Here is a 22,566-nt window from a genome sequence, read left to right on the forward strand (position 1 = left end):
TAATTGAGTTTTGGACACACTTCAACCTATCCATCTCATAGCCATGTCTACCCAAATGGCCTCTGTCCCTTCAACCTCTCTTGCCCTCCTGTTGTGCAGTCAGTATGTGTGGGACAGAACAGGCTCTGTGCCAGCATGCCCATGGCTGGAAAACTTCCTTTCTCCATGGCCATCCTTGGAAAGCAAGATCCGTTGTTATTCGGTTTTTGTTTTATTCTGCCCCAGAGAGTGGGCCACACTCATCATATTTAATAAATTCATATAAAGCCCGTTATAAACTGCAAAGTGCAGGGTAAGCGGAGATCATTCTATTGTTCTCTTTAGTATATTGAATTGAATTTGCGTCTTGTGATACAGTTTAACTGATGCCCTATAGACAGACAAATCCTCCAAGAAGATGGTAGGGAGAGCCTATGTCTTGCCTTTGTGGGCATGTCCTCAAGGTCCAGCCTTGTCTACTGCTACTTATACTCTTTGGCCTTTATTCATTTCAGATTCAAAATCATAGGCACTGATGGAAAGTTCTCCATCAGGGAAGATCAAAGGAATAGGCTGTAATAAGAAACAGCAGGCCCCAGGAGCTGGCCCTGAGTCCTCCAGTGCTGGCCTTACATGTCAGGCCAAGTACCTTTCGACTAGTCCTTGAACAGTAGGCCTGCCATGAGGCTGACATGCCTGGCATTTCCTGATACAAGGATTATTTCCACCTCTAGGAATTCCAGAAATGTGCCTAGAAGTCTTTTTGGATATTTAACTTTGAAAAATAACCCTTCATAACACAATGTAGCTAACCTAGAAACCCATGTGTCAGCTGTTTCCCGTGAAAATACCTACAAGTCTTGCTGTCACTTAGATAACACAGGAAAGTGAACACACACACACACACACACACACACACACACACACACAGAGTAAAAAATGCCTCCAAGAAACAGCCATATGGAAATTGACCCAGCCATGTTAAATATCCCTCACGTTTCTGAGAGCCTTGGGAAGTTCGCTTAATCCAGATGGGGGGGTGCAGGAGAAGGAGGAGGGAGGAAAGGAAGGAAGGGCGGAAGGAAGGAACTCAGAAAGGGAGATGGGGACAAGGAAGGGAGGGGAAGGAGAGGAAAGGAGGGAGACAGAAACAGAGGGAGGGAGGGACGACTTGTGGATAGGGACAAGGAGAGAGAAGGGAAAAAGTGAAAAAAGAAAGGAAAAAAAGAGAAAAATAAGGTCCTACAAATTGGTATCTGCTATCTGAGCAAGAATGTTAAGATTTAATTTTTAATACAACCAAGTCAATGTCTATGTCTCCATCACTCAAGAGTGTCAAAACAAACAAGGAATTAGCCTTGAGGAGGCTGGGGAGGTAAAAGATGCTAAGAATCGTGTTTCTTTCTAAACTCCTCCACCAATCCCCATGGTACCCTGAGTAAGCCCGTCTTACTCATCAATCGGTTGGGTCTGCGAACATTTCTGTGTGTGGATATTAAGCGAGTGTTTACTGGAGATAGGAAGGTGACTCCAGGAGTAAAAGTGGTTGCTATGTAAACCTGAGGGCCTGAGTTTGCATCCCCAGCATCCACCCGGATTTTGTGGCGTGCCTTCTGTGCCTTCTCTGAAGCAGCGCAAACACGCAGCACCTACCTACTATACTGACTGTGGCCGCAGCCTTTGCCGTACTGAACTTCTCTCCGTGCTTGTTGGTAGCTATACATGTGTAGAGTCCTGGCTTGGTGATAAAGAGCTGGAGTCTTGAGTCAATCACCCGGTCTTTCACACTCTCTTGAATGGACCCTGAGGAAATCTGATGGGTATGGGAACAATAAAAGATAGAACGAAATTACCCTTTCCTAATACACCACATTGGCAGTCTGGAAGGACAAAGCATTTCAGTTATGATCAATAGGCATGAGAAAGACCAGCAAACACAGACACAGGTTCCCCATCCCTGGGCCTTTTGAGGTGTCAGACGCTCAAGCCAGACCCAGTGTCTCTTTCTCTTCCTGCTGTCTTGGCTCCTCCTCCAGCACCATGTCTACCTGCATCCCACCATGCTTCCCACCATGATGATAATGGATTAAGCCTCTGAACCAATAAGCAAGCCCCAATTAATTAATCGTTTTCCTTTATATGAATCATTGTAGTCATGGTGTCTCTTCACAACAATAGAAACCTTAGGACATTGGAGGATGGAATAAACATGGCCCATCTATCCCCCAGTAGAAGTTCCAAATCACAAACATATGAGGAAAGCTATTCTAGACTAACCAGAACCCACCCCAGCTGCCACTCATAAGAGTTGTACTAGCCTAGTGTTTGGCAATCCTGGCTCAAACCAGCGAAACCACCACCCAGCTGACCCGCAGACTTGTGACCACTAACAGTTATTGTTTTAATCTACTCAGCCTTGAGCTGGTTTGTGAGACAGCAACAGATAACTAATACAAGCTCCAATGATACTCTTTGTAAGTGTTCTAAGATGTATCCTGTTTCACAGATGGGGGCAGACAAAACTAAGAGGTTTTAGACTTCATAACATTTGGGCACTTCTCTATAAATGGACCTCAGATTGATAGATGTGTAGTATGAAAAGTTGTTTGTGGGGCCAAGACACTCATACAAACTCTTCTGGACCCTTAAACCAGAAGTCAAATGTCCTTGAAGAAGCAGAATATTAATCAACATATTAACATGTAATTGTCAAGATTAATTATACAAATGCTTATTCACTCACTAGTCATCATTTCAACTACATAGTTAAGACTGCCCACATTTTCTTTCTTAATTTTAAGTTATATTTCATTTATTTATTTTTGCATTAGTGTATGGGCACACTCATGTCATGGCGTGGGTGAGAGGGCAAGTTGGCTCTCTCTCTCCATGATGTGGCGCTCAAGGATTGAAGTGAGGTCACTGAACTCAAGGACAATGAGGGCTGACTGAGAAGCCAAGGACAATGGCACTGGGTTTTGATCCTACTGCATGTACTGGCTTTGAGGGAGCCTAGTCTGTTTAGATGCGCACCTTCCTGGACCTGGATGGAGTGGGGAGGACCTTGGCTCCCTCCTTTGAGAAGAAACCCAGCATTGCTATGCAGCCACTTAGAAATGGGTGACCCCCAGGGCTGCCGAGACTGCCCACCATTGCTGTTCACACCTAAGCACACCATTCCTCAGCACCTCCAGAGATCATGAGGTCACTGAAAACACGTCTCATTGAAAGAAGAGCTCTTCAAGCTACCTGACCTCTCCAGGGACCTCCATCCAAGTGCTGAATGTTCAGGCTGAGAGACCAGCTCCTTCCTCAGGGCTGGTGTGGCTTTTCAGCGCGTTTCCTCCTGCGTCCAGGGGCCTCACCTCGCTCCCTCAGTGACTCATGCACAGCAGGCCTTGTTAGTCATAGTTTGAATTTGTTTTTCTTTCTTCACAGCTCACCCTGACTAACACTTTAGTATTTTTGATGATCTAAAAATAAAAGCAACCCTCTGCCCTCTATTTGGATCATTTTGCCCCTTCGCTGGGTTTTTAAAAGATCAAAGGGATGAGTTCAGATTATTGTTGTGACCTTTTACCAAGGTATGTCTAAAGACTACCGGAACAGTGGCCCTGCAAGCTTATCTGTGGCCTCTATGGACTTGACTAACTTTGTATTGAAAATATTTTTTAAAGTATATTGTTTTTTGAACCTGTCATTATTCCCTAAATAAAATAGTGTAACAGTTATTTACATAGCATTTTTTACCAAGAGATTATTTAAAGTACAAAGAAGAGTATGTGTAAATACTACACCATTGGACATAAGAGGCTGAGCATCCAAAGTTTTGGTTATCCATGGAGAGGGTCCTAGTACAAATATCCCATGTTAAGCAAGAGCCAACTGGACTTAACTCAGGTGCATATATCTGGCATTTGCAGTGAGGATGTTTTTGCCAAGTCTCTCAGATTGACTAAACTAAGGAAGCCAGAATAAATTCTCTTCTCTGGCTAGAACATTCTGTCTTTCTGATGGTGATGACTTCTGTAAGGAGGTAGATGAATCTGTTAACTTGCTTGGCTGCAGGGATTATTTCACCAAGTACATTACAAGCAAAACATAGTCTCTGTCTAAAACATATTATAGGAAAAATATAATAAAGAAAACTTGGGGACTACAGAGACAGCTTGGTGACTAAGAGCATGTACTGCTCTTGCTGAGGACCCAAGTTTGGATCCCAGCACCCACATCACAATGGGCAGAATACAGCTGCCTGTAACTCCAGCTCCAGGGAGTCTGACGCCCTTTTCTGAACTCCACGGGCACATGCACTTACCCATACACCATCTCACAGGCATACACACACGTGCACACATAATTAAAACTACAGTAAAGCTTTTGAAAAAGAAATACTTTTAAAAGAGGCAGTAAAATAGAAAGTTCTATCAGACATAACAATATCTGAGCTAATGTATACCTGTACAACATTTGTGCGCATCGTGAATCCACTAACGAGGCCATCTTGGGATGATCTAGTAACAGCCATAGACAGTCTGGTATATCATAACTTCATCCGAACACAGAAATGCCTAGAAAGGTATTCTGGCTCCAACAGCATTACATTATCAATAATTTCAGCTAGCTGGGAAAACATCATAAAACAGTCGGTGTGTGCCCCAGTAAGGCCCATGCTCCTGGCATTGTTATAATAAATACTGTCTGTCTCTGCATCGTAGAAAAACAGGTGCTGACCTGAGCGGCGTTTCTGTGTTGATTTTTATTTATTACCTTAGCCACAAATACTGTTCTCTTTCAAGCTGGCTACTGATAACCCCACACAGGTCCCACGATATGTAATTAGTTTGTTTTACCAGTTAATAATATAAAATGACTCCAAAGTTCACATGCTTGAAGCCAAAATCATGTCTTGTACCAGATTTTTTTGGGGGTGGGGGGCACCAACTAGCTCCCAAACCATGATACAGAGACTTAGTAGTTTTGGATGCTCGGCCTAGCTTAGGTGCATTTCTGGCTAGCTATATTAACTTAACCTGTTTCTCTCTCCCTATCTTTTGCCTCTGGGCTAATTACCTCTCTGACTTCTGTTTTATTTTACTTTCTCTGCTTCTCTACATCTGACTGACTGGCGTCTGCCTGGTTTCTTGCTCCCGGCTTGTCCCTTATTCTCTCCCCCTTCTCTCCTCCTTTCCTCCTTTTGCTGAGCCCAGATTTCTCCTCCGATTTTTCCTCTCTGTCCACCAGCCCCACCTATCCTTTCTCTGCCTAGCTATTGGCCATTCCACTCTTTATTAGATCAATCAGGTGCCTTAGACAGACAAAGTGAAACAAATACAACACTTCTTTCCATAATTAAACAATTGCAGTATGAACAAATGTGACACATCTTTCCCTAGTTAAAATAATATTCTACAACAATGGCCTTTTAAAAATCTGGGTGAAATATGGTTATTTATTAGAATATTAAACAGCACTATCTTCAAAATATATGTACTGCCTGTTTCTTTTATAAAATTATTTTAACAAAACTATCTCAACTTTTATAATTTTTTTAGGACTACTGTGTATTGTGTTTAGACAGTTTTCTAAACTTTAGCTAAATGTCTATATAGCAGTTATTGTTAGAATAGCTTTCAATAAACATGGTTCTAGAACATGGAAAGACTTTCTTCTTAAAAATGGTAAGCTCCCAGGCACAGTAGCCCATGCCTTTAACCCTAGCACTTGGGCAGCAGAGGCAGGCAGATCTCCTTGAGTTCCAGGAAAAGCCTGGTCTACCTAGTGAGTTCCAGGACAGCCGTGGCTACATAGAGGAAATGCTGTCTCAAAAGATATTCTCTTCTCTATATCCAATATTGTGTTAAAAAATAAATAAATAAATGATACCTGCCATTCCCAAGTTTATCTGACTACAAATTTCCATGGGGGAGAAATAACATTTCCATTGGAAGAAAGGAGATATGTCTTAAGTGAGGGAGCATTGCTTTCTTCTACTCTTCATCTATGGCTGTCCAGTGTTTTAGTTGGTGTGGGAGATGGGGAACAGTCTCGTCTTTTGTGGTATTATAGGCTTATTACCATGTTGGAAGGTTAAAGTGACTAGCCATTGTGTATCATTTGAACATTTTTTTGTGTAGCATCCTTAATCAATATTCTGATGCTTCCTTCCTCTCCTGGGTGATTCTAAATCTAGTCAAGTTGACTTCAGAGAGGTATCTGTTGACTGGGAGTCTGACTAGAGAGGATGTAGAGGAAAGAGAAGCCATCCTCAAAGGTATAGCAGCGGAAAGTGCCTCGGAGTTTTAGAGGTTTGCCTTGTACCCTCTTCACTTCAGGCTCTGCACCAAAGAAAAAAATGCAAGCTTGCCAGGCAATTCCATAAGGCTGGCCTAACATTGACCTTGGACACATGATCTTGATAGCTTGCTGGAAGAACAGGCTGCTCCTAGTTTAGAAAACAGATACAATAATCCAGAACCGAAAACAGAGCAAGACGAAAATGTGGGGCTACATGGGGTGAAGGGATGGAGCAACACAAGGGAAACCGCCACTCCTGAGATGCCGTGCTCTCCAATAATTGATACAATTGATGAAGGGGGAATATACTGATTTAAATTGCCTCTGTATGAAAATAATAAAAATATGTTTCTTCACCTCATAAACACAACCTTAAACCTGTACTAGTTGGAGGTTTGTCTTTTGTTTTGCCAAATGGACACAAGTTAAAATCATCTGGGAAGAACAAACTTCAATTGAAGAATTGCTTCTATCTTATTGGTCTATAGGCACGTCTGTGGGGTATTTTGTTGATTAATGGTTAATTAGGGAGGGTCTAGGCTACTGTGGGTGTTGCCATCCCTACACAGGTGGTCCAGGGATATATGAGAAAGCAGACTGAGCAAGCCATGGAGAGTAAGTCATCAGCAGCTTTCCTACATGGTCTCTACTTCTGTTCCTGCCTTGACTTTCATGTTAGACTATAAGCTGTCGGCTTAAATAAAACCTCAGGTTGCTTTTTGGTCACAGGGTTTTTTTTTTTTTAAATCACAGCAACAGAAAGCAGACTAAGATAAAATAAAAAGTATATTCACACCAAACACAAATAGACAACAGGTAATGTTTAAAAAAATATGACAATAATAGTTGTGATTAATTTCCCTTTCTAGATACCAACAAACTAGCTGTTATAGATAAACCTTCAATAGAAACAGACTTGCAATTAAGTCCCTTGCCAGACAAGGGAAAGTGGAAGTTGCTTCAAGGACCTCTACAGGCCTTTCTGACACACAGTGGCCGCTTCACCCCTCATATATACATTCATTCATCTATAACCACACTAACCTCTCTGATTCTCCTCCAATAGACATGTCTACACACTCATCTCAGAGACCTTGTCTAGTAACCTCCCAGCAGCTGTGCACAGAGCCTCCCCTGTCATCATATCTAAACCTCTTCCCAGTTGTCTCTGTCTCAGTTCGACTCAACCACGCTACTGACACCGGGATCTTTCTCCTAAGGCCCAACTTTCTGTCTCATTTCCAGCTTCATGCTTATTATTTTTTGTCCTAATTGACACAATCCACACAAAATGTACACTCTCTTTCTCTAATTTTATTCTCTGTTCTTTTCCACCAGAATGGAAGCCGTTTGGCACCATTCTGCTTGCCCTTGTTTCCCCAGGGCCTAGAATAGAACTTGATACCCAGATGCTCAACATGCGCTTGAAAAAAGACTGAGTGGATGTTTGTATGTAAAGTGCTTAGAAGAGGGCTTGGCTCAAGATAATCATGTGACCACACTAGTTATTACTATCACTATTAAGATGCAGAAAGGCATATTGAATTGGTATAGATGGATTAAAATTCTCGATTATTTTCCATTAAAGTAATTTCCCCCAGTGAACTGGTATATCTTATGAAAATTATTGCAGTTGTGGGAAGGACTTACAAACATTTCTCTTTTACACAGAAAAAATCAAAGGAAGTATTCTACTTTTTCCAGGATGTAGGGAAAGATGCAAACTCCAAGGGTTCAATGTCAATGATTCCTGAGACCAAAGATGGCTTCAAATCCTGATACACGTAGTACCAGTGATATAGATAGAAATGGTAACTTTATGTTGTAGTTACTTTTCTATTGTTGTGATGAAAAATACCATGACAAAGGCAATCTACAAAAGATAACATTTAACTTGGGGCTTATAATTTCAGAGGGATAGAGTCCATGATGGTGGAGCAAAGGTATGTTGACTGGAATAGCTGAGAACTTATATCTTGAACAACAAGACAGAGACAAAGAGAGTGGCAGAGAGAACAGCCCTTTGAAACCTCAAAGTCCAACCGCAGCGACACACTTCCTCAAAAAGTCATACCTCCTAATGCTTCTCGAACATTTCCACCAAGCAGAAATCTTATACTCAAACATCTGTGGCTACGGGAGCTGTTCTTATTTAAATCACAGCACACTACAGGTACATCAGCAGCAGTGGGTATAACCCCAAATAATCCCAAACATGAGGTACTCACGGCATTTCCGTTTTCAATCCAGCTGATGGTAGGGACGGGGATACCTATTGCTGTGCAGCGTAGAGTTACAAAGGAACCAAAGGTGACATTGTGGGACTCAGGAGCACGCAGGATTCTTGCAAAAACTGTTAGGAAGACAAAGGACACAAGTGATAACTCTTTATGAAATGACTAAGCAAGATATTAAGGCTCTAAAAGCTGAAGTCACATGATGTACCCTTGAGTGAGATCAACCCTTCAGTATTGCTATGTTTGCCCTCCATGCTCTTTAGTCTCTGATTTTGCATTTCTCACTACCCAAAGGCCACACTGAGCTTAATTCCAACATATAAGTTTGTCTTTGTTGTTTATCAATCTAGAACATTCATGTTTATGTCTTTATGTGATGGGTTCCTTATGTATACAACTCAGGTCTCATTTTAAAGTACATTTCCTTAGACCATGATCATCCAACACACAGTACAACTCCCACCCAACTTTGTCATTCTGTTTTATGATCTTTCCACACCTGCTGCTCTCTTCTCTTAGTCCTATCTATCTGTTCTTCAGCTCCCCCATTAGATTGTCTTACCCTATTTTGTACACTGCTGGATGAAGTGCCCAGAAGCATTCGTGATCAGAATGAACGCAGGACACCATTTTAGTGAATTAAAAAAAAAAGATTGTTTTATACCCTCAAATCTATCATAGTAGGAGAACAAATTCAAATATATTGTGCATTTCAGAGAATGAGATGATTTCCTGGGGGAAAGGAAAGGGATATTTTAAATTAATATGAGGAGGAGAATGAGTCATTTGCATTCCTTAAGCTTACAAGTCTTCACTAATTAAAAAAAATAGTTCTCCAGACTATCCAGTTTTACCTTGAATTAAAGATAGAGGTAGAAACACAGAATGAGCTGGAGAGCACCATTTACAATATCAACTAGAGTCCTGCTCTTCTGTATAAACCGAATCCCCATTAGCTTTATTTATTTCTCAGAGTATCATAGTGATGGTAATAAGCTTGGTCTCTGGTTTTCTGATGTTCTTATAAACTATTATAAAATCTTTTTGTTTTCCTATTATATTGTCAACATATTTTATGCTCTCTTCTGCTGTTTCCTAGGGCATAAGCCCAGAGCAATGACAGGAATTCTAAACCCCAATTAGCACTTTGAAACTTGGTTCTTTTAGTTCACCAAAATCCACAGAGTTTGTGTGTGCAAGGCAAGAAATATACAGAACAGTCATAGCAAATGTAGAACTTGTCAGGATTATTTATGATTTTGATAAACTCTTTATGAGGTTATATAATTCAAGGGTATAAAAATATAATCTTTCTTGACAACTGGGTCTTCGATGCAAACTTTTATTAACTTAACTTCCTATATTTTACTATTGTGGACTCTAAGACATGCATTGTTTACAACCTTGTTTGGGGTAATTGCAATATCTGTGATGATCCATTTTAAATATATAAATGTTGTACCCCAGAGCCAGGAGAACAGAAAAGTAGTAAAAGTGTCATCTTCAAAGATGACAGTAGCTAAAATATAAAAATGTTTAAAAATGTTTTGAATGTTTAATATGGAGTTTAACCTGCCTCTTAAAACCAAAATTGAGAGACAGAGGTGAAGTTCAGTTGGTATAGTGATTGCCTAGGCTGTACAAAGCCATGGATTCAATTCCCAGCACCATAGAAACCAGATGCTGTAGTAGCCCATGCCTGTAATCCCAGCACTGGGGAGGTAGAGGAGGCAGGAGCATTTAGAGTCCAAAGTCATCCTCAGTTACATGGGAGTTCAAGGCCACCTTGGACTACATGAGAAGAGTACTACACAGCAGAGAAAAATAATGACATCTTGAAATTTACAGGCAAATGAGCTAGGAAACATAATATTGAGTGAGGTAACCCAGTCTCAGAGAGACAATTATCACATGTACTCACTCATAAGTGGTTTTTAAACATAAAGCAAAGAAAACCAGCCTATGAATCACAATCCCAGAAAACCTAGACAACAATAAGAACCTTAAGAGAGAGATACATGGATCTAATCTACATGGGAAGTAGAAAAAGACAAGATCTCCTGAGTAAATTGGGAGCATGGGGACCATGGGGGAGGGTTGAATGGGAGGGAAGAAACAGGAAGGAAAGTAGAGAAAAATGCACAACTCATCAAAATCAATAAAAAAGAGTGTAAAAAAATAAAATTAAATTTTAAAAAAGAAAATAATAATAACAATAATATCCTGGCTTTAGAATGCCCCAGGATATAATTAAGCATGTATCAAAAATAAGTTCAGGAACACAGTAAATAACACCCTGTAGACCATGTCTGTAAAACCCAGAATGCAGGGAACTTAAAAATGGCAAATCATTTAATTGCCTCAACCAATACATAACAGGAGAGAAGCAATCTGTTACAGGCTAAAGGAGGTTTAAGGACCATATTTTTCAAGTGCTCTTTTCGAATTCTTGTTTTCCCAACTTAATCCGAGTTCACAGGCTGTGTGCTTTTGACAGCCAAACCCAGGCTGAGAGGCATCCTAGCAGGGGGGCTTCCACACACTCTTATTGTTTTCTGGTGATGATGATGAGACCTAGGCCATGCCGCACATCTCAGCCCATGTGTGACACGTGACTGAGACAGTGCATGCAGGGGCTGACACTACAGTCTTCGAGTTGAGTCACTATAATCAGTACCACATGGGGCCCCGCCTCTGAGCCTTGGAAACAGAAAGATGCTCGAGAGCCTTGGAGCTGGATCCACGATATCATTCATATTAGAAAAGCGTCCTAATGATTGACCATGCCCTTGGATTTGGATGGAGAGGAGAACAATAAAACAAAATGGAGAAATAGGAAACCTAGATTCTTTCTCCTGCTTTGATTTATGGAAGCCTATGTTTTAATTTGGGAACTTTGAATTCTTCTTAGAAATTTACTAGCCAGGGTGGGTTTATTGTGTTCTGAGTCACAGCTTTTGTTTTTCCTTGAGCTGCTATTGCATCCCGTGGCTTGTCATTTAGGCTCATCGCAAAACCCTTGATGATCTATATTGCACAACACAGCTAGGCAGAAAGCGAGAAAGTGAACGAATCAGTCAGCTGTTCTTGCGCAGTTCATTGTGATGTTGCACTTAATTGATTCCCTTCTATTGCCTCACGACGAACCTTCTAGGGGCTCTGTCTGGGCACACATGATGGGTACTATTGGCCACACATGAATATAAAACTGCTAATAAATAGTTGTTCTTTCCAAGTGGTCTTCATCATTAAGTGCAGTGTGTTCAGAGAAGAAGATGACTAAAGATTACAGTGAAGCTGGTCCCTCCCACACTCTTGGGTTCTCTCCAAGAAGCCAGACTCAGCCCTCCCTTTGCAATATTGACAGACATATTCAACCCTTCCTTTGACTTTTCCTCTACTCCCAAAGGATGCTCTAAACACCATTCATGTCTTTTGGTTTGAATTGAGACGTCTTGTTGTTATACTGTCCTTAATTCTCCCTCACTTTGTTTGTTTCATCACAATACTTAGCACTCCTTGACACCTGTGGGTCCCTTTACTTATCTGTATTTTGATGGTCCCTCCTCCTGAGATAAAAAGACAGCAAGGTCTGACTTTGCTTTGTTCATTACTGCAGGCTGACTTACGTATATGTTGGTCTATATCTATCTCCAGATGTGCCCTGGAACAGGGTAAGACATCAATATTTATTAAATTATTAAATGAGAGCGAGTAAATGAAGGAGTGAGCGAGCGAGGGAGGGAGTGAAGGAGTGAGCGAGGGAGTGACTTTTCTGGTGACATCAGGCAAATGAAGTTAGAATCTACAGTATGTGTGTCTCAACCCTGCTGGACCACCATTGTCTTGGCTGTCCTACCTAAAGGAAGGGGAAGAGCTTGCTATGTGGTTGAAAGTTTAACAGGTCAGGACTTCTCTAGCCAAACCTTAAGATGTGACACATGAAAGGCTGGGAAGGTGAGAATGAAACACAGAAGTTATGTTAGTCTTCCTATTGGAGACTAACCCAGCTCTATCAGCAATGATGCGCATGTGTTTCCACCCATCTGTATTTGTTTCCTGTTCTAAATGTGAAAGGTGAAGGAGGGGCTGAGAGAAATTCCAGCCATTTAACGACCATTGACAACAATCCTAACAGCTGCAATCAACAGTCAATGTCAGACAGCTTCATCCCCTGCAGTACTGAACTTGGATATAGTCAGATAGCAAATCCCATTGCATTAGTGAGTAGCCACAAACTGAAATGCATTCTAGCCCATCATTCCAAAGCACAACGAGATCTGTTTCTTAGCCAATGAGATGCACATCAAATGTCTTTATTTTGTAATTTATTTTCATGTCAGAAAATATGTTTTGTTATATAAGCAAGTAAACTGATGAAAAGAAGTTGGAAAGTATTTAATAATTTGAGGAAACTTTGTAACCGTTCTGATATGATACAGCTTCTCTTGTTAGTGATCATCTTAGTTATCACTGTCTGACTCACTATTCTTTCTTTCACATTCGTCTTCCCATGGACAAGGATGGTCTTATCACCAGGCATGAAAACCAGACAGAGGCAGCATTTAACCCCAGGGTTTTCTCTTATGAAATCTTTTCACACATTTTGGCCTTTATATTTCTTGGGCAGATTTGGGGACCTCTCTGAAGGCTGGAAATCTGACAACAAAAATCGTGCTTAAGGCACCAGCAATGTCAAATTGTTTATGGCGAGCACAGCTATAGTCCTCTGTCCCCACCCAGAGCACCTGCCACGACCATTTTTCAAATTCCTTCCAGATTCATAATCAGCTCTGTGGTTATCATTTTAAAGGGTAGTATGCCATCAAGTGGTCAGGCGATCATACAGTCTGAAATTATTCTTGTAATGCCATGGAAAATTCAGGGACCAGGAGACCAAGTCGAGAAACGACAGCTGCTCTCGTGGTTAGAGTGTACCCTCCTCCTTGGGGAGAGGGCAGATCAAGAGCTTGTCCCAAGTTTGGGCTGTTTCTCAGTGTTATTTCAAAGGATACAATGAGAGCTCGTATTTTCCCCTCCTCTTTCCCTCCTGTATTATTTCCTACCCTTCCTTGAAGAGGGCTTTGTTTGTTTGTTTGCTTGCTTGTTTTGTCTTAAGCTTTCAAATAACCCTTGGCTGGCGGGAGTAAAGGGAACAGAGAGACTGAAAACTGACCCATTGCACCATTTTGGAACGCTTTTACTTGATTTGTGTTGCAAACAACCTAGTATCTAGAAAGAGGAAAACATTCCAAATACGGATTGGGCATCTCTTACAGTTTCAATCTAAAAAACGTGATCGAACACTTTGTCTGCAACTGCTAATGCTGCTTTGGGAGGTTTGGGATTCTTCTCTTTTGAAGATGTATCTTTTTATTTTAAGTATGCATGCACACGTAGGCATGTGTATAGTATGTGCACCTATGAGTGCAGGTGACTGAGGAGTCCAGAAAAGGATGTGGGGACCCTGGAGCTGGAGCTAGAGGCAGCTGTGAGCCTCACAATAGGAATGAAACTTGGGTCCTCTGTAAACGCAGTACAAGCTCTTAACCACTGGGCCATCTCTCTGTCCCAGGGTCTGGATTCTTTAGGACAGGTAGCACAAATGGGTCACTGGGGGACAGACCTTGAAGACTGTATGCATTTTGTGGTACTGGTCCAAGCTCTCTGCTTCCTGATCCGCTGTGATGCCAGAGGCTGTCATCTCTCACACTCTCGCGGCTACAGTTGGAGTGCAGCTTCCCTGCCAAGATTTGCATCCCCTGGATCTCAAAGCAAACGAAACCTATCCTTCTGATGGCTACTTCTGTCATTTATCTTGTTGTGGCAATGAGACCAGTAACTAATACAGTGTCCCTAATCTGAAATTCTAAAATCCAAAACTTTTGGAGGGCCAGCAGGACTCTCAACGAGTTTCCGTTTTGAAAGCACCCTAGTTCAACTTCAGATCTCCATATTCAGGATGCCTTGCTGCCCTAGGGTGAGCAAACATTCCAGAATCTGAAAAACTCGGAAACCTGAAACACTTTTGACCCCGAGAACCTGAGGCAAAGGGTCCCTAATCTGTTATATTTGTGTCTATAAAATGAGGGCACATCATTTTAAATAATAGTTTAAGATAGAGTCCTAGAACCAAGCTGTATGACCTGGGACTTGTGGTTTTTATCTTCAGATTATCCAAGTTTGGGTGAGAAGAGCATGAGCTATCACCTTTCTGGGAGACAGAGTATTTTTCATGATGGGAGACTTGCTGTACTTGAGGGTTTTCCAAGACAAATTTCATTTCCAGCTGCTTTTTCTCCCTGAATATATTTAATGAAATATACATTTCCATGTAACTAAAATGAAACTATTTTTATTTACCTAGGTAAAATGCATTAAACTCCTCATCAAATTGAAATGTTGATAGCCAAACACTTATGTCTCCATCTTGAAGTTTTAACAGTTCTCCAAAATTTTAACACACGCCCCCCCCCCCAAAAAAAGAAATTTCTGATCTGGCCTGTGTGTTTTAATTCTCTTGTCTGTTATTTTCATTTAACTTCGTGTTGTGATTTTAGAATATGGAATTCACAATTCCAACACATCTCTGGATTCAATGCTCTCCTAAGAAACGTGATTGGTCAATAACCCAAGTCTAGAGGGAAGAAGCCCTGCAGGTGCCTCTTTAAGGCTATGGCTTTATTCCCACAGGTCATTTCTCAACAGAATAATAGCACTTAAGGTCAGGAAAACAAGCAACTGAATATATTGCTCATGTAAAAAGAAGCAGCAAGGCAGAAGGAAGGAGGAAATACCTTTAGCGTCCTGCTCGGGCTCACTGTCTTCTGTTAATAGGAAGAGGACAAAACAGACACACACACAACAAACACAAACAGAACAATGCATCATGAGAAGGGAGCTCTTAGACGGCAGTGCATCAACTGTGCACGGTTCATTAGAATCTACTCGTTTCTTATTTCAATAAGAAGCAAACGCCATGGAGGGAGAATGCTGACCTTTTTTTTTTTTCTTGCAAGCAAGCTATCCCATGGCATAAGATTCCAAATTACTACTGGTAGTCAGGCAGTATTATACAGAAACTAAACTACAGCATACCCAAAGACGTAGCTCACTCATGCATTTTTGTTTGAATGTGGACCAGGACAATCCCCCCTTTCTTTCAAGGCAACAGAGTCCCTTCTATTCTAGTGAATTCTGCTCCTCTGTTGGCTTGGCGTCTCGTCTTACCAGGCCCTGCTGTGAAGTCAGTGGTGTGGACTGTGGGATCTCAGCTATCATTTCTATGGCAATAGACTCGTGTTGTGGTAAACAGGGGATTAGGGGGTTTCTGCAGAACCAAAGCCTACCACCAGCAAAGAGCTGCAGCTCATTTAACCCCCAGAGGCAGCTCAGGGAGTAGAGCAGAACAAAGCATTCTGGGAACAGAACAGCCAAGGTTGCTCTGGGAGAAAATACAAAAAAAAAAAAAAAAAAANAAAAAAAAAAAAAAAAAAAAAAAAAAAAAAAAAAACCTCTACATTGGATAGGAATTGAGACTTTTGTATACTTTTAGAAACTGTAGCCAAGGGAAAATAAAAATAAATTAGTTGTTCTAAACTGTTTACTATGACCATATCACAGGCAAACATCCACACAGAACCGTAATTTCCTTTCCCAAAGACTTACTTGTTTAAATCTATTTAGACCTTTTTGGAATTAACTAAAGATAAGCCAGTTGCAGTATGTGTGTATATGGACAAAACAGTGATGTTTTTGGTGAGCCCTGCTTCTGATGAGAATAGCCCTGTATTGTCCTTCATAGGTAGTAGATATTCCCACACACGGCAGACACACTCACTGAGCTCCTGCCCACATCTCTGCGATTGAACATTACTGATGTGACTGGGGATATTTTACATGAAAAAAAAAAATCTAAGACTCAGGGATCTACCGGCACAGCAGTACCAGAAATCTAACATCCGTATGTAGGTTCGGACATGGAGCCAGTCCTCTCTAGCCTGGTGTCATCATGGCATCTCCATTCCACACTTCACACCTAGTTCCCTTAAAGGGAAATGAGTGTAAGACCTATTACATTTGACTCTGTCTGAACTCCCCTGCCTTCACCAAGGAAGTCGGTGGCATTTTGCTTTATTTTCTGACTTTAAGAGTCCAGGCTAGAGGCCACTTACAATTTTTATAAATGGATGCCAATTACATTACAGAACTTTTAGAAGTGGTCTGTCAAATGAACCTTGAATCTGGATGAAGAGATCGGGTTTTTAGGGCATTCCGAAAAGCACCAGGTAGAGCACAGGATAAGTATTCGTTTCTTTTGTACTGGACACTTGGAAACTAGAGTCTCTGTTTTGCTTTTGTTGCATTTTTATTGTTTGGTTTTGGGACAAGGTCTCACTGTGTGTCCTAGCCTATGCTTGAAGTCCCTGTCTCCCCTTCGTGAGTGCTAGGACCTTAGCTGTGTTCCACCATGACTAGGAAGGGTCCCTGGTTATATCACAGACATTACCAGAAGAGATTAAACAGAGGTCCGTCTTTGAGTCACATTAAGTCCGACAAATTGTGAAAGAATGTCCCCACCAGATAGTCATAGTGCAGCTAGAAAGAACCAGCTGGAGAGATGCAGCAGTTTCTGAGACTTGCTGTTTTCCAAAGAGCAATCCTAAAGGTTGGCCTGGGAGTTTCACTGTCGTACTTAGTTGATCCTTAAGAAATCATGAAGCTCTCAGGGCATACAGATAAGGAGAGGAAACCATGAAAGACCAGGGGAGTTGGAAGAAGAGATTTGAGGCTCAGGACATTAAAAGAGCATGAAAGATTGAAAAGAGAAAAGGGGCAGAGAGCTTTCACAACAGTGAAGAATTAGTAAGCATTTCAACTGTAAATCTATCAGAGAGCCCCAGCAAAACCACTCAATAACTCCTGACACATGGCGATGGTGTTGTCCGTAGACTTTAGACATCAAGTTTGTCTGTGAATTATTACACGCTAACAGATAACTGACCCAGGCCCTATTACAAGCTAAGATAGAAGCAATGATTGTCAAGAGAAAAAAAAATGCCAAAGCTACCACAAACAGAGGTGGCTCACCAACAGAAGAACAAAAATGACTGAGAACGCCCCCCCATCATTTATTATGGGATGTCCTGAGATAAGACTGAAGGAAAAATGTCTGCCAACTGCTATTTCAGAGCTCATGTACAGTCTGAGGGTAAAACAAAAATTATTCTATGTAAAAGAAGATGACATAAAAAGATTGGAGAGATGACTCAGTGATTCAGAGCACTGGCTGCTCCTGCAGAGGATCAGGGTTCAATTCCCAGTACCCACATGGGAGCTCACAGCAGTAATTCCATTTCCAGGGGATCTGATGCCCTCTCTGGACTCTTCAGATAACAGGAAAGCATGTGGTACATGGACAGACATGCAGGTAAAACACCTATATACGTAAAATACGTTTTTAAAATTCTTTTTTTTTTAAAAAAAAAAGCAAAGCAATTACCATGGAAGGAACTAATAAAGAATATGTTTAAGAGATGAGAAATTGAACATATAAAGAAGAAGGAACCATGAAGAAGAAATAGTGTGCGTCTAGGATCCGGTGTCTCTTCTTAGCAGGAATATTAACTATGGCCTATAAACTTAGTTACTTTTTGAGGTTAAAGAAATATTAGATAAAGAGTAGGATGTCTGCCCTGCGCGCGAAGACTAGAGATGCTAGTCTGTGGGTTTTAAACTGTTAAGCACCCTCTCTGGGTTAAAAATGTCCGTGAAGTCACCAAAGTAGAGCACAAGGACTCTATTGTCAGTGTCAGCAAGCTGCGCGGAGTGGGAGAGAAAGGGGGAAATAAGTTCAGCAGAAGGAAAGGTTGGGATAAAATAGGAGGCAGACAAAAGAAATGGCAAAATTAATATAACACACGATAAAGATAAATAGAATCCTGGGGGTGAGGCAAAAGGGTTACAAGTTTAATGTCAGGCTGAGCTACCTAAAACGGCCTTGTAAGTTAATTAATTGGTTAACTAACTAACAAATATTAGAAATAAGCTTTCAAATAAAGTATAAATGACTAAGCTTCTATACTGAAAACAACTAATTCTCTTGGACTGAATTATTTTCACACAAACCAAGTTATCTTTTGCTTACTTCATAACAGGAAGATTAGAAATGAAGCCATCAAAGACTACAAAGCAATGGGAAAACCTCAAATCAAAATGCGTCAACCAAATTAATATCAGATATAAATATAACAATTTATGGTAGAAATAATCATAGGGAGAAAGAACAACATTGCCCAAAGGTTGAAAACGCAGCTTATAAAGGGGATTTAGAACAATAATGTACATCCATTCAATAAAATAATAATTTCAAAACATGTAAAGCTCAAACTGGTGGAGTTAGGAGAGACCCACTATCAAATGATGCTAACGGAAGTCTGTTAAGAGTTAGCCCTCCAAGGGCTAAAGAACCTATCTTAGACGGCAAGGTCAACCTTTAAAAGGGAAAGTCACAATTTTTTTAAAAAATAATGTGAATGGAGGAGAAAAGAAACCTGTGTCTTCTACTCTTGTCCAAGTGCAATTTACTTTTCTACCACAGTATAAATTTATGGACCATAAAACTAAAATAGAAAGATTATAAACGCTACAAAGCAGCTTCTCAAAATAGCAGGTTGCAAAGTCAAGTTCCCCTGGTCTCTATGCACCTTCCAAACAGAGCTCTGGGCCATTCTGTTACATGGTGAGGCTTCACGTGGTCATGGTATTGAAGATGAAGATCAAAGAAAACTTCTAAAGTACTTATCCACGAGAAATAGAAATTATCCCCCTCATGTAAAACACCGGGATTTTCTCTGCCTTTTTAAAATATCCTCTCCTTTGAAGATTGTCCTTTCGGTGCTGCTTCTTACATGCTTGTAGTTTGCTCTTCAGTTAGTGCCTTAGGGAAGGAATCCTGACTCTGGTGCCACAGCTCCACCCAACTCCGGAGACTTTGCTAAGGACAAACTCAGAAACCGGGAAACCACACTCCTCACTAAAATAGTCTTCTTGCATTTATATATGATACCCTGGGAACCACCCCAGTGGTGGATCTGAATTTTAATCTTAATTTTTACCGCTCACTGGTTTCTTTGATCTGGTTCTTGCTAGACTTTACAAATTTCAGGGTTTTTTTTTTTCATCCAGAATAAGAAAATGGAGTAACTGACTCTCAACTCAGAATTGTGAAAATTAAAAGAGTCGTGAAAAGATGGGAGGGAGATACTTGTGGGCTGATGAGAAAGCTTGAGCGAGGGAGTGGGGATATATATGACGAAGAAACATTGAACACAAGTACAAATTTTCCAAAACTATTTTTAAAGATATAAAATAGGGATCGGAACTTAATGGGAGGAAGGGGGAGTGTGTGGAGGTCTGAAGGGGATGAGAGAGAGAGTTCTGGAATGAGTGAGGTGACCAAAACAGAGTATAAACATGACAAATTTGTAAGAGAACATATTACTAAAATATTGAATTTTAAAGATTAAATTTTTGGCCAGGCAGTGCACTCCTTTAATCCCAGCACTCCGGGAGGCAGAGGCAGGCGGATCTCTGTGAGTTCAATGCCAGCCTAGTCTACAAGAGCTAGTTCCAGGAAAGGCTCCAAAGAGAAACCCTGTCTTGAAAAAAAAAATCAAAACCAAAAAAAGAAAGACAAAAATTTCATAGAAATTTTAATAATAATAATAATTCGATAAGAATAATAAATAATAATAAAGCACTGATGGAAGATACAGCTACAAAGTATGGGAGGCAAAGTTTGAAGCAAAATTTATATCTATCTATCATCTATCTTATTTACCTATCATCTACCTATCTGTCTGTCTTTCTATCTTCTATTTGCTTATTTATCTATTGTCATCTATTTATTATTAACTATCTGCCTGTCTACCATCCATCATCTATCTATCTATCTATCTATCTATCTATCTATCTATCTATCTATCATCATACTCTTCTGACACATGAAGGCTGTTCTGTCCCACCTTCATTTCTAAACTAAGCCATCTAAGAGAGGGACTACTTTGTGGAAAGACGAATTCATTCTATAGACATTGATGCTGAGCCATGAATGTTAATCTCCATAGGGTATTTCAATCTCTTCTAGAATTGTGCTTTCTAAGAATCTTTGAAATGGAGATGCCTCTTGGTAGACAAATGCTATCAACAGCCCAAGAGATCTTCTTACTAGCATTTTATTTATTTTTCATTAATTGAACAAAAGGGGGTTGAACTCTGTTTCTCGAAAGATTCTGCTTTTGTTTTTCAATTATTAAAAGAAAATCTGGAAAGAATAGCAAACCTTCAAAAAAAAAAACAACAACTGTATTTCCTTTTTGACTTTTGGGAGTAAAGAAAAGAAAGAGGAACCTGGTATTACTTTCTGTCTCTTTTGAAGCAGGGCAGGAGCATGCATGAGGCAGTCCCCACTGTGACTCCATCCCTGGAGAAAGTGGAACCAAAGCATCGACCTCACTATGACATTGAGTCCCCAGAGGAAGAGCTACCCACCTCATGAGAACAACTCTGTTGTAGCTGGCATCGAGGACATTTCTGTGGCCCTTATGATGATAACATTTTCCTAGCTCACAAGTAAGGATTGGTGACGAATAGGCATGAGAAAGAGACCGAGTTGAGTCGAGCAGAGCCTAATGAAGTTCACTTGCTTTTTGTTCAGGTTTATCTGTAGATTAGTACCATGATGAAAAAAAATTTCTTTCATCAAGTTGGTCCTGAAAATATCTCACTTTAACCATTGGCTAATAAAGTCTTGGGTTTCAGCTGCAATGCACTTTTTAAAAGAAAAATCACCTTCAGCTTTGGTGAGAAGAGATGCTGAACTGGCCAATTACAGGAAATCCTTCACAGGCTGCCATTCTAAAACTTCTGCAACTGAAATAATTTTCAATTTACAAAAGCTTTGCATACATAGACAATTCCATGTGTCATTCACCCAACTTTTCCTAATCTTGTACAGCCGTGGCGGACATAAACAAAAGCTTCGGTCATCCATCAAGTTTTCTTGTTCAGAAAATCTATTACTTTTATTTTTTCAACCAGAACTTTCAGCTAGAAAAAGAAATCAGAGCCTGGCAGCCTTAACCTCCTTGGTCTAAAATACCACCATAGTGCTCTGGCTTACTAAAGGGCTTAGTAATATCTGTGACTTTTTAGGTGGGATTTCTAGTGTCCAGTAGGGCCACCTGCCTCCAAATTGTAAATTACCACACTCACCTCATCATTTAGAAAATACGTTTGATGCGGAATGGAATCACAAAGAATCTGAGTGAGAGCCTGATGCGAGTCACAGGGTATAGTGTCTCCTGCGGCACCACTAATAGATGCTGCCCCAATCTCTCCCTTCTTACTACTCTCTGAGTATGGTTCAGAGTCAGGCTCCCTGTGTGCACGATAGATCTACATTCCCCACCCCATCCATCTTCTTTTCCTCTCTCATTGAGGTGTGAGCCACACAACAAACGGCCCTTCATCAGTCAAAGATCCACCGGGTCCCACCTTTCTGAATCTCTTAAGTTCCCATGACTATCGCTCCCTTTGGAAAGATTCCAGACAGGAAGCCATGTGGCACAGGTTAGAGCTTGCTTATGACCTCTGTGCTAGGAAGTCCACCAGTCTGTGATGCCATTAGGAAGTGATGAAACTTTCAGGAGGCGGAAGTTGACAGAAAGAATAGATCACTGGGACACACCCTTGAAAAAGATGTGGCGCCCAGTCTTGGCTTTCAGGCCCCTATTACGCACTCCCTACATGATGTATTGTGCTGCCCTAGACTCAAGGCACAAGGCTAAGAGACCATTGACAAAAATCCTCTGAAACTCCTAGTCAAAACAAGCCTCTCCTTTTAAGCTGGTCACCTTGAGCATTTTGTCACAACAACAAAAAGCTGACTGATACACATCTTTTTTTTAAATATCTTTCTAAGCTATCTCATTACATCAAACATAGTAAGCACTAAACAAATATAATTATTTAAAATTATGACATTTATGTA

General features: G+C 40.7%; 1 protein-coding gene across 6 annotated transcripts in view; it reads right to left on the minus strand.

The window, feature by feature from the left end:
- Positions 1-22,566, minus strand: part of Musk (muscle associated receptor tyrosine kinase) — a 72,682-nt gene that overhangs the window by 26,674 nt on the left and 23,442 nt on the right. For 3 of the 6 annotated variants that reach the window (XM_050165774.1, XM_050165745.1, XM_050165738.1), the window contains exons 6-8: positions 15,311-15,340; positions 8,505-8,629; positions 1,633-1,792 (exon numbers count right to left, since the gene is read on the minus strand). In XM_050165774.1, the coding sequence (XP_050021731.1) occupies positions 1,633-1,792; positions 8,505-8,629; positions 15,311-15,340 (315 nt within the window). The remainder of the gene's footprint in view (positions 1-1,632; positions 1,793-8,504; positions 8,630-15,310; positions 15,341-22,566) is intronic. The other 3 variants (XM_050165781.1, XM_050165764.1, XM_050165754.1) reach the window with 1 other exon arrangement.

This window comes from Alexandromys fortis, unplaced genomic scaffold, assembly GCF_014885135.2.
Source record: "Alexandromys fortis isolate MF-2015 unplaced genomic scaffold, M_Fortis_MF-2015_v1.1 scaffold_18, whole genome shotgun sequence".
NCBI lineage: Eukaryota > Metazoa > Chordata > Mammalia > Rodentia > Cricetidae > Alexandromys > Alexandromys fortis.